Raw genomic sequence first — 11,701 nt, forward strand, 5'->3', positions numbered from 1 at the left:
CATTGTTAAAGGAGAAGAGAAGTGTTTATCTATTTGATGAGAACTTAAGGGAGGTTAATGTATATTTTGAAACTAGAGGGGATGTAAGTGCCATTTTAATATACCTTAGGGGAGGTGAATACAATTTTTCTTAAAATTTATATTAGATTTGCTATTTTCTTGGTGTCATTGAAAAAGATAAACATTGTTTGTTATAATTTGAAAGTCACAAACATATATACCTATAGTTTTAATCAAAAATCAAAATTTCATAAAAATATATTTTTCGTAATTTATACGTGTTAGCCTAATGAATAGAGCGAACAAACGTACCCTTCTGAACGCTAGTGTCAAATAAAAAAACTCAGCGTTAAAATATAGAAGAAAAAATAATTGAGTTAAACAATATAAATCTTAAATTTATCGCAATAAAAAAAATCAAATTTGAAAAATAGTAACTAAAAAAAATAAAAAACGACTCTACCAAAAACTGTTTAAAAAAAAAAACTCTACCAAAAAAATTACTAAAAGAAATATTTAAGGGATGAGATCAAAATAATATTTATAGTTTGTTGAAATATTTATGCCAAATAAAATATCATGCAGTTCGTTGAGGTTTTATTCCAAATAAAAAATTAAATTGTAAAAAAGAAAAAAATATTGAGAATAAATGTGGAAGCTCAAAGTAACGAAATATTAACACAATGCTAAAATAAGAGATGAGAAGAAGTTGAACACTTAACACACTAAAATAAGAGATGAGAAGAAGTTGAACACTTAACACACAAGAATGTGTAAACTGTTGGATACAATAATAACAAAATATTATCACACAACTAAAATAAAAGATGAGAAAAAGAGGAACAAAATAAAATATGAGAAAAAGAGGAACTAAATACACAATATTTACGTGGAAACCCCTCAACAAATAAGGGGAAAAAACGACGGTGCAAGAGTACATAACATTTACTAAGTGGGAGAAATTATAACAACTCTCTAAATACAAGGAGAAACAAATTACCCTATCTCTTGAAATAGGAGAATATTTACACTATAAGAGAAACCTTACATGAGGAACTATATTTCCTCTTTATATTTCTCACTCTCAAGAGATTCTAATTGTTGTTGTTGTGTTACTACTTGATGGGATGGTTGAAATGGTGCAAATGAAATTACTATTTTTAGGAGAGGTAAACCATAGTTCCTTACATGCAACAAGCCACTTGTCTTCCATGCAAAACACCAAATATGCAGTGTCACTTGTGTCTCATGCATCTTGCAACTTGTCAATGCATGCAACTATCCACTCTGCCACTTTGTATTACATGGAAAATGCAACTTTTGTATAACATGCACCATAGACATTTGTCTTGTTATAAATTAAATGCGGCTTTGCTTATCACAGTCTTGGGTTTGGATCAGTGTTCTCAACATTTCACAATCAATGTGCATGCTACTCAAGCTCCCAAGGTACACTAATTAAGGATTAAGAGTATGGATCGCAAGCTTGTGTCTAGCTGGTACAATCTTCACACTTCGGTGCCACAATCTTATGTGCAACCACCAGAAAGTAGACCTTGCAATACTCTACATGTTTTGTCCACTAACCAGAAAATTCCAGTGATTGATCTTGGAGGACATGATCGTGATGACATCATAAGAAACATCATCAAAGCCTCCGAGGAATATGGATTTTTTCAGGTTCAAATTTTACACTTGCCTTTGTTTTTGTTTTTACTTCTCAACTACGCATGCAAGTAGAAAAAAGTTGAAATGAAGACGGAATAATAGAGATGGAGAAAAACAAAATTAGTTTCTAATTCCATCGTTAAATGTTAGAGACGACCAATTTAAGGATCAATTTTATTTTTGGAAAATGCTATCGTCAAATAGTGCATTGTGATTGGCTGCTCTTTATTCTTAAAGAATTTTTGATGTTATTTTTTTAGACATATAGCATTGCTCTTTATTTTTTTCTGTCCTTATTTACGCTTACATATGCTATAGCTTTACTCACTCTGGTTATATTTATAAGGAAAAAACAACTTTTTATGTCTATTGAATAAATAACGTATCTGATATTTATATAGACTAGATACATTATTTAATCAATGATCTTAAAAAGTTGGTTTTTGCTTATAAATGTGATCGAAGATAGTATATGTGTATATTGAGGGATTAATATTTGACTGCTGGTTGAGGATACATAAATGAGTTGATGATCATAATTTGATTGAATGATCATGCAAATTAATTAATTAGGTTAATTTTGTTGTATATGTACTTAATTTGATGGTAGGTTGTGAACCATGGTGTTGCTAAGGAATTAATGGATGATACATTAAGGATTTTCAAAGAGTTTCATGCCATGCCTGCCAATGAAAAAGTAAGGGAAAGTTCTAAAGACCCAAATGGAAGATGCAAACTCTATACAAGTTGTGGGGGGAACGTTAATGATGTGGCTAAGTATTGGAAGGATTCATTGGAACACCCTTGTCCACCTTCAGGAGAATTCACTGAGTATTGGCCTGAGAAACCAGAGGGATACCGGTAAATTCTCTAGTTTTTCACATTTTTTAAATTTTTAATTAGTTTCTCCTAAAATTTTTGTAATCATTTTTATAAGTATATCTATATATACTTCCGGCATCTCAAATTATAGGACGTTTTGACTTTGACACAATTAAGAAGTGTAATTAATGTTGCGAAATTGGTCTTCCCATTTCAAAATCACTCGGCTTTGGTCCCTTCCTCATATTTTTTTTTACTAATAAATGATGATGTGGAATCATCAACAACCATGAAATTACTAGAAAACCTTCTAAAAATTTTAATTTAAATATGATGTATCACTTTTTAAGTTAAAAAATCTATAAAATATGAGAAAGGTGTAACGTGTAAGAAATTGCAGGAGAATGTTTTTTTGATTACTGAAGCAAAAGTAAGGTCTCTAATGGACCAAGTACAATGGGAATGATGAAATAACAGAAAGATACAGAAAGATTGAGAGAGAAGCAGAGAGAATTTCCAGAGAGAGAGAGAGAGTATGAATAAGATATCACTAATTGCCTCCCTTCCACGCAGCTCACATGTTTGTTATATAGTCCTCTAACCTTCTGTTAGCTACACGTTTTCTGCACCCTTTTCTCACTCCCTCCAAGTTAGTTGGGATCCTATTTGCTGAGTCACCCTTTTTGCCAGCTTTTCCCAAACCACCCTTCATAACAATGCCTCCCCCTTTAAAAATAACCTTGTCCTCAAGGTTTAGCTCCGGGTAGGTGTTCTTAATCTCAGTGTAGTCTTCCCATTTTGCTTCTGCAGTGGTCTCACTTCCCCATTTAATCAGCACCTGAGGAATTGATGACTTGCCTTGTATGACCATTCTGCTGTCAAGAACTTCTGTCGACTGGAAAGTTGGTCCCATATCAGAAGTTGTGAGTGGTAGGGGCAGGTAAGGTTCATCATTTGTGCCCTTGAATTCTTTGAGTTGAGCCACATGAAATACTGGATGCATCTTTGCTGATGGGGGTAACTCCAGTTTATAGGCCACTGTCCCTATTTTAGCAATTACCTCAAATGGACCAAAGTATCTCATAGAAAGTTTTTGGTTCTTTCTTAGGGCTGCAGAATGTTGTCTGTATGGCTGCAGTTTCACCAACACCTTATCTCCTATTTTGAACTCTATCTCTTTTCTTTTCTTGTCTGCTTGCAACTTCATTGCTTGTTGCGCTCTCATTAAATTTTTCTTGAGCTGATCTATAATAGCATCCCTTTGCAGCAGCTGTTCTTTGACAGAGGGGGGGGGGGGGGGGGGTCTGATGCCTGAGCACAATATCTAATCATAGTTGGAGCTTCTCTCCCATAAACAGCCTTAAAAGGTGTCATCCCTGCACTATTGTGAAAAGCAGTGTTGTACCACAATTCAGCCATAGGCAAAATCTTATATCAGCCTTTGGGGTTCTGGAATGTAAAACACCTTAGATACATTTCTAAGCATTTATTCAGTGCCTCAGACTACCCATCAGTTTGTGGGTGATAAGCAGTGCTCATAGCTAGAGATGTGCCCTGTAGTTTGATTAAATTCTGCCAGAATCCACTTGTAAAAACCTTGTCCCTGTCAGAAACAATTGACTTGGGAATTCCATGTAGTTTGGCTATGTTATTCATGAATGCTTCAGCTACAGACTTACTAGTATAGTCAGTTTTTAGAGCCACAAAATGACTATACTTAGTTAATCTATCAATAACTACCATAATTACAGTAAATCCAAAAGACATAGGTAGACCGATTATAAAGTCCATAGCAATGTCTTCCCATACCTGATTTGGTATTGGAAGAGGCTGTAACAAGCCAGCCGGAGACATGTTGATTGCTTTAGCTTGCTGACAGATGCTACAGTGCTGCACAAACTTCGTAATATCATCTCTCGTCTTTTTCCAATGAAATTGAGCTTGAATTCTAGCCACAGTTCTATTAATTCCTGCATGACCTCCAATATGAGATGTGTGGAATTCTGTTAAGATTTTGTTGATCAATTTGCTATCATTGGGAATCACCAGTTTATCTTTCCATAGTAAAAGACCATCTCTCACTGTATAAAGCTGATAAGCCTCCTCTTGCTCTGAACAAGCTCTCATAATGTGTTGAATATTAGCATCCCCTTGTAGGGCTACTTGGAGATCTTGTATAAATTGATTTTTGGGTTCAGACCATGCCAACAAGTACATTCTGGACAGTGCATCAGCTGGAATGTTGTCCTTGCCTGGCTTATATTCAATCTGAAAATCAAATCCAATAAACTTGTGCAACCAAGCCTGTTGCTCTGGAGTTTGCAGTGACTGGTCCAGTAAACTCTTCAAGCTTTTTTTTATCAGTCTTGATGATAAATTTATGTCCTAGCAAGTAATGTCTAAATTTTGCTAAGGCTTCAGTTATTGCTAGTAGCTCCCTGATGTATGCTGATTGCTTCTGCCTCCTTGGGGATAATTTCTTTGAAAAATAAGCAATTGGGTGCCCTTGCTGTCCCAAGACTGCCCCCACACCTGTTCCAGATGCATCCGTTTCTAATGTAAAAGGCTTGGAAAAATCAGGCAAGCTTAACACAGGTGCAGATGTTATAGCTTGTTTGAGACTCTGAAATGCCTTTTGTGCTTCCTGATTCCACCCAATTGCTTCTTTTTTTAATAGATTGGTAAGTGGTCCAGCTATCTGGGCATATGACTTGATAAAGCGCCTGTAGTATCCTGTTAAGCCCAGAAATCCCCTCAATTGTTTCACATTGGTGGGGGTAGGCCATGCTAACACATCTTTAATTTTTTCAGCATGCATGTACACCCCACTGCCAGATACTATATGACCTAAGTAATCCACCTCTTTTTGACCAAAGGAACATTTGGACAGTTTAGCAAATAATTCATGTTGTTCCAGTACTTGCAAAACCCATTCTAAATGTTTCAAATGCTCGTGCCATGTACGACTATAGATCAGAATATCATCAAAAAATACCAGTACAAATTTCCTCAATGCAGCATGGAAAATATTATTCATAAGGGACTGAAATGTTGCAGGAGCATTTGTGAGGCCAAAAGGCATAACTAACCATTCGTAATGACCATGATGAGTTCTGAAAGCTGTTTTGTATCGGTCCTCTGGTTTGATTAATATTTGATGGTATCCTGAACGCAGGTCTAGCTTTGAGAAGTATTGTGTTCCATGGAGTTCATCAAGTAATTCATCTACCGTAGGCATTGGAAAGCTGTCCTTGACAGTTACGTTGTTTAAGGCCCTGTAATCAGTACAAAAACGCCAGTTGCCATCTTTCTTTTTCACCAAAATGATGGGAGAAGAAAATGGACTGTTGCTAGGTTTGATACTTCCTCCGGTCCTATTTATAAGAAACATTTAACTTTTTTGATTCATTGCATAAATGATGTATTTGGTCTATATTCTAGACAAGATGCATCAATTACTCAATGTATCTAAAAAGTCAACTTTTTCTTATAAATAGGACCGGAGGGAGTAATTCCTTGTTCCAGCATCTCATGAACCATCTTCTCAATCTGCTCCTTTTGGCTATGTGGGTATCTATACGGTTTGACCTTAACTGGTGTGGTACCCTGTTGCAATGGAATCTCATGGTCATGGCTTCTTGGTGGAGGAAGACTTGCTGGAGTGTGAAAAACCTTCTGATAAGTGTGCAATAAAATTGCTAACTCTGGTTCAATGTCAGATGGTAATTCTGAAAGAATATCTTGAAGGCGCTCTTGAGCAACCATTTGGATTGTGAAGCACTCAGCAATGGCGTTGGTGTGTTGCATTCGTCGTAATTGATGTAGCTGTGATTGTTGCGGCCTAACTTGTTTTTCCCCTTGCAGTGTAATCAATTTACCATCCTGATAGAATTTAAGTGATAGTGCTGCATAATCTGCAATGTGAGGTCCTAGTGTGGCTAACCAAGACGATCCCAAAATCAAATCCGCTCCGACCACCGGTAACAAATACGCTGGAACTACTAACTCATGACCTTGTACCTGAAGGTGTAGATTTTTCACCATTCCTTCTACTATCATGTTCTCACTGTTCCCCACAAGGACTTGATAGCTCGGGGTAGGTTCAATTGGCACCTTAAGAAACTGAGCGATGCGTGGTTGTAGATACGTATCAGAACTTCCACCATCCACCAAAACTTGCACCTCGATATTGCCAATAGTCCCTGTGAATCTGATTATACCCTTACCAATGTTTCCTTTCATCACATTCAACGATAGGTGGTGTTGAGTGGTGTCCCCCTCAATATCTTCTTCCTTCGTTTCTGGTGGATCCGAATCTAGCGTCTCTTCCTCTTCTTCCGTTAGTTGTAACATCATTAGGCGACGGTTAGGGCAACGGTGGGTATGGGAGAACTTTTCATCGCAAAAATAACATAACCCTTTGTCACGCCGGATCTGCATTTCGGCCGGTGAGATGTTCTTGATAGCCATGGGTTTTTGATTGGGGATGGGAAGAAGCGGTGGTAATTGGGTTCTCTGTTGGTTCTGAATCGGGTTTGGGTCGGCTTTGTTTGTGTTTGGGTAGTTTTTTGTTGGATAGTTATTTGGCGGATTTGGGCCTCTGTATGGGCTTGTGATAGGTTTGGGTTTAGTCTGGGCTGAGTATTTTTCTTCGAACAATTTTGCTAGAGCAATCGCCTTGGGTAAATTGGAAGGAGACAACGCAAGTACATCCCTGCGAATTTCAATTTGTAACCCACTGATAAAACAATCCAGGAAAGCTTCAGTGCTTACGCCATAAACGCGATTGGCGAGCTTGTTGAACTCGCGATGATAATCGCCTACCGAACCGGTTTGAGTCAGCTTGAAGAGAGCTGCTCTGGGACACTCATAAGCAGATGGACCGAAATCCATTTCAAATGCCCTTGTGAACTCTTGCCATGAACGAAACGGGTGAGCTCGTTGACACATCTCGTACCACGGAACCACATCGTGATCCAAGTGAACCGACGAAATCACTAGTCGATCCGTATCTGGTGTGTTGTGGTATTCAAAGAATTGCTCTGCTTTGAAAATCCAATCTAGCACATTTTTTCCATCAAACCTAGGAAAATCAAGTTTCACTGTTCGTACCTGAAATGGTTGTTTACTCGAGTTCGCCATTCCATGGGAAGATTCCGACGAAGAGTTTTGTTTGAGGAGAATTGCATCAAGAGCTTCATGAAGGAGGTTGAAACGCTTTGCGTTAGTGGATTCGGCTTGTCGGAATTGAGTTTGCATCACCGATTGAATCTTATCAATTGCTTCTGCGTTTCGTTGAATGTCTTTTTGGAGCTCTTTGATGCGTGCTTCTTGGTCTGCCATGGATTCAATGAAAGCACCAATTGTAACGTGTAAGAAATTGCAGGAGAATGTTTTTTTGATTACTGAAGCAAAAGTAAGGTCTCTAATGGACCAAGTACAATGGGAATGATGAAATAACAGAAAGATTCAGAGAGAAGCAGAGAGAATTTCCAGAGAGAGAGTATGAATAAGATATCACTAATTGCCTCCCTTCCACGCAGCTCACATGTTTGTTATATAGTCCTCTAACCTTCTGTTAGCTACACGTTTTCTGCACCCTTTTCTCACTCCCTCCAAGTTAGTTGGGATCCTATTTGCTGAGTCACCCTTTTTGCCAGCTTTTCCCAAACTACCCTTCATAACAAAAGGCTTGTTGATTTTAAAATACGGAGACCAATTTTGTGAGTGGTGGTGAAAATAAGGTGATCAAAATTGTAATTAAGCATAAATTTTATAATTTAATTAACATTATTATTATTATTATTATTATTATTATTATTATTATTATTATTATTATTATTATTATTTTCATTTTTTAGTGAAATTGTTGGAAAATATACACAAGAACTAAGAGCATTGGCACTGAGGATTTTAGATCTAATTTCTGAGGGATTGGAACTCAATCAAAATTACTTCTCTGGAGAGCTAAGTGATAATCCAGTAGTGATATCTCATCACTACCCTCCTTGTCCAGAACCAAGTTTAACATTGGGAGCACCACAACACAAAGATCCAAACATTCTAACGATCCTTTTCCAACAACCAGAGATCACTGCACTTCAAATATTGAAAGATGGTGCTTGGATTCCTATTGAGCCAATTCCTAATGCCTTTGTAATTAACATGGGGTTTATGCTTCAGGTACGTATTTACTTCTAGAAAAAAAAAAAATTAGTAAGAGAAATAAGAGAGAGTAAGAATAAAATTTCTAACTAATTATCTCACGATAAAAATTATTGAGAGAATTAGAGATTAATTTCATATTTTTCTTCTATATTTTTTTTTACTAATTTGATTTTTTTAATTTTATTTTGCATAACTTATCAGTTATGAAATGTTTTATTTGACATCAATTGAGTTTATTTAATGAAGTTGAACCCATATAATTTATCTAACTCAATCTAAATTTTCTCTAAGAAGTGCAATTATATTGAAAGAATTCACATATATGTGAAATCATCAACACATAATCTATGCAACACAATATGCAATGTCATGCTCACTTGTTTATCACTTCTAATCATCTGTGGTACCAAACTAACTCTAAAATACTTCGGTGGATAAATAAGACATGCATTTTGATAAGTTCTCATAAAACCACTTGGCATATCTAGAGACTCATGTAAGTGTTTAGTCAGTGTAAAGAAAAGTTGCATGGTAGCTCCCAACATTGAAGAATTATATGTAAGTCACTTAGGATATTCTTCCTTGAGAAGCCAAGGATGTTTGGTATCCTTTCCTAAGTCTATGTAGTATTTTCCTCGACTATTAGGTCATAATATTGTACTACTTCAACAATGGGTTATTAAACCCTACCTACCTATTATCATGATATGTAGAATACACTAGGTCATACGATCTTTACAAAAACATTGTGCTATTAAACCCTCACATATGCATTGGGCCATTAACCCCTAATAGGATCATCATGGACACAAGGCTATAATTTAAATTTTCACAAGTTCACACTTTCACAGATTCACAAATGCAGAAGTTCACAATATCAAAAAATTTACAAAAATCATAATTTTACAAGTTTATACTTAAGCTTACTAAAAAAAAAAAGTTTACACTTACATTTGTTCACATTTACACAAATTAGCACTTACACATTAATGTAAAAAATAATTTTCAATAAATAATTTGCTATCATAATTTTCCTATATATTTTAATTAATAATGTGAAAAACCCATGAAAATTTGATGTAAGATTTTTATGAGAAAAACAAAATTGTAAAAAGTTTAGCATCACAATTGTAAATAAATTTGCTCTTGAGGTATAGAAAAGAACTTTATTTTGTTAACTTATAGTTAACCTTCATTATGATAAATGTTTTGTATGAAAAAAATTTCAACTTCTTACGATTGAATGATTGATATAGGTAATTACCAATGGAAGGCTCAAAGGTGCTGAACATCGAGTTATAACCAATTCAAGCACTGATAGATACACTACAGCCTATTTCATTTATCCAAGAAAAGAAGCAATTATAGGACCTGCCAAGCCTCTTTTAAGTTCAACTTCACAACCCATATACTCATCTATGGAATTTGGAGAAATGCTGAAGAATTTATACAGCAAGGGTCCTAACTTTGAAACTGAACTCCTTTTATAAAAATTAATGCACACTCCTTTTATTACTTGTATATGAAGAATGAACATGTAATCATAAATAAGTTGGAGGCATATTCAAGTTTATGAATAATTTTTGTTGTAATTTGAGTTTATCAAGGTCTTATGCTGAGTTTATCGAGAATGTACATGTAATTTGAGTTTTAAAAAAATAATTTAATAATATATAAAATATAAATTAAGAACATAATTTAATAATTTTATTAAAATTAAAAATGTCCTTTTTATTAAAAAACTTTTTAGCTTGCTTTTGTAGCTCTCCTTCTTGAAACTTTCTTTCTTTGACTTGCCCTTCAGTAACTATGGGCAGTCAACTATGAAGTGACCAAGTTTCTTGCAGTTTAAGCATTCGTTCTGCTCTTCTTTCTTGTTTCTGAAACTATATCCTTTAGAACCATTACTTCTACCTAGAAACCTCTTTTTCTTGGTCAAGTAGTGGAACCTCTTGGGTTAAATAAGCCATCTTCTCAAGATCTGAATCATTATCAGATTCTCCACCTGGAGTCTCCTCTTCTGACTCAGCAGACTGAACAACTTTGGCTGATTTTCCCTTAGAGGTCAAGGCAATGGACTTCGACTTCTTGACTGGTTCATCTCCACCAAGCTCAATCTCATGACTTTTGAGAGAGCTTATCAGATTCTCCAAGCTCAGCTTGTTCAGGTCCTTTGCCTCCTGAATGGTTGTAACATTGGGTCTGAACCTAGCAGGAAGACTCCTAAGAATGTTCTTGATATGGTCAGGTACAACATAGCTTTTGTTCGTAACTTGAAGGTCGGACACAATAGTCTGAAACCTTGAATATATGGTTTCAATATCTTCATCTCCTTCATTCTGAACAGCTCATACTGGTGAACGAATTGGTTAGCATTAGCCTTTTTGACATGTTGTTTTCCTTCATAGGTAGAGCAAAGAGATTCAAAGATGGATTTTGCAGTAGATATATCCAATATCTTGATATATTCTTTTTTTTGCACAAGCAATATCTTGATATATTCTAAGTGAGATAAAGCATCCACCAGAATCCCTCTTACTCTATGATGCTTTTTGTATATCTTCCTTTGAGTGGCAGTCAGACACTTTCTGTCTATCACCATTCCTTCTGTATCAACCTCAAAACTGACACCATCTTTAATGATGTTCCACAGTTCATCATCAACGCCTATGATGTGATTGTACATATTGTTCTTCCACCATGAAAACTGGGCAGCATCTCCATTAAAGGATGGAGGTCTTACTGAATAACTATTTTTATCAATGGTGGAAGTGATATTGATGGTCGGATTTAGAAAAGTGTACCAAATTATTTACCAAGTAATAAAGTGTAAGTAGAGTATCATATCCACAAGAGTTGTCGTTCCAACCAAACAATTCACGTTACTTATTTTGAGAATAAATAAGGGTTTAGAGTTTTGCAATTTAATCTGTTTGCAACAAAGCGAACGTTAGCGACGGTTAGGATTCTTCAAATCCCCTCTATTTAATTGTTGGAATTACGTAACAATCAAGTCTTATTCAACTTTTAACGTTTCATATTC

The 11,701-nt window shown here is 35.6% G+C and overlaps 1 protein-coding gene across 1 annotated transcript; it reads left to right on the forward strand.

The window, feature by feature from the left end:
• The first annotated feature begins 1,258 nt into the window (after positions 1 to 1,258).
• LOC146904539 (protein DOWNY MILDEW RESISTANCE 6-like) lies at positions 1,259 to 10,253 on the forward strand. The gene is made up of 4 exons (XM_085722562.1): positions 1,259 to 1,680; positions 2,279 to 2,529; positions 8,352 to 8,673; positions 9,915 to 10,253. Exons 1-4 carry the CDS (start codon positions 1,474 to 1,476, stop codon positions 10,146 to 10,148), a joined length of 1,014 nt encoding a protein of 337 aa, XP_085578688.1. The 5' UTR covers positions 1,259 to 1,473; the 3' UTR covers positions 10,149 to 10,253.
• The last annotated feature ends 1,448 nt before the right edge of the window (positions 10,254 to 11,701 follow it).

Source organism: Medicago sativa, chromosome 7 (genome assembly GCF_051527215.1).
Source record: "Medicago sativa cultivar Bolivia chromosome 7, Bolivia_mono, whole genome shotgun sequence".
NCBI lineage: Eukaryota > Viridiplantae > Streptophyta > Magnoliopsida > Fabales > Fabaceae > Medicago > Medicago sativa.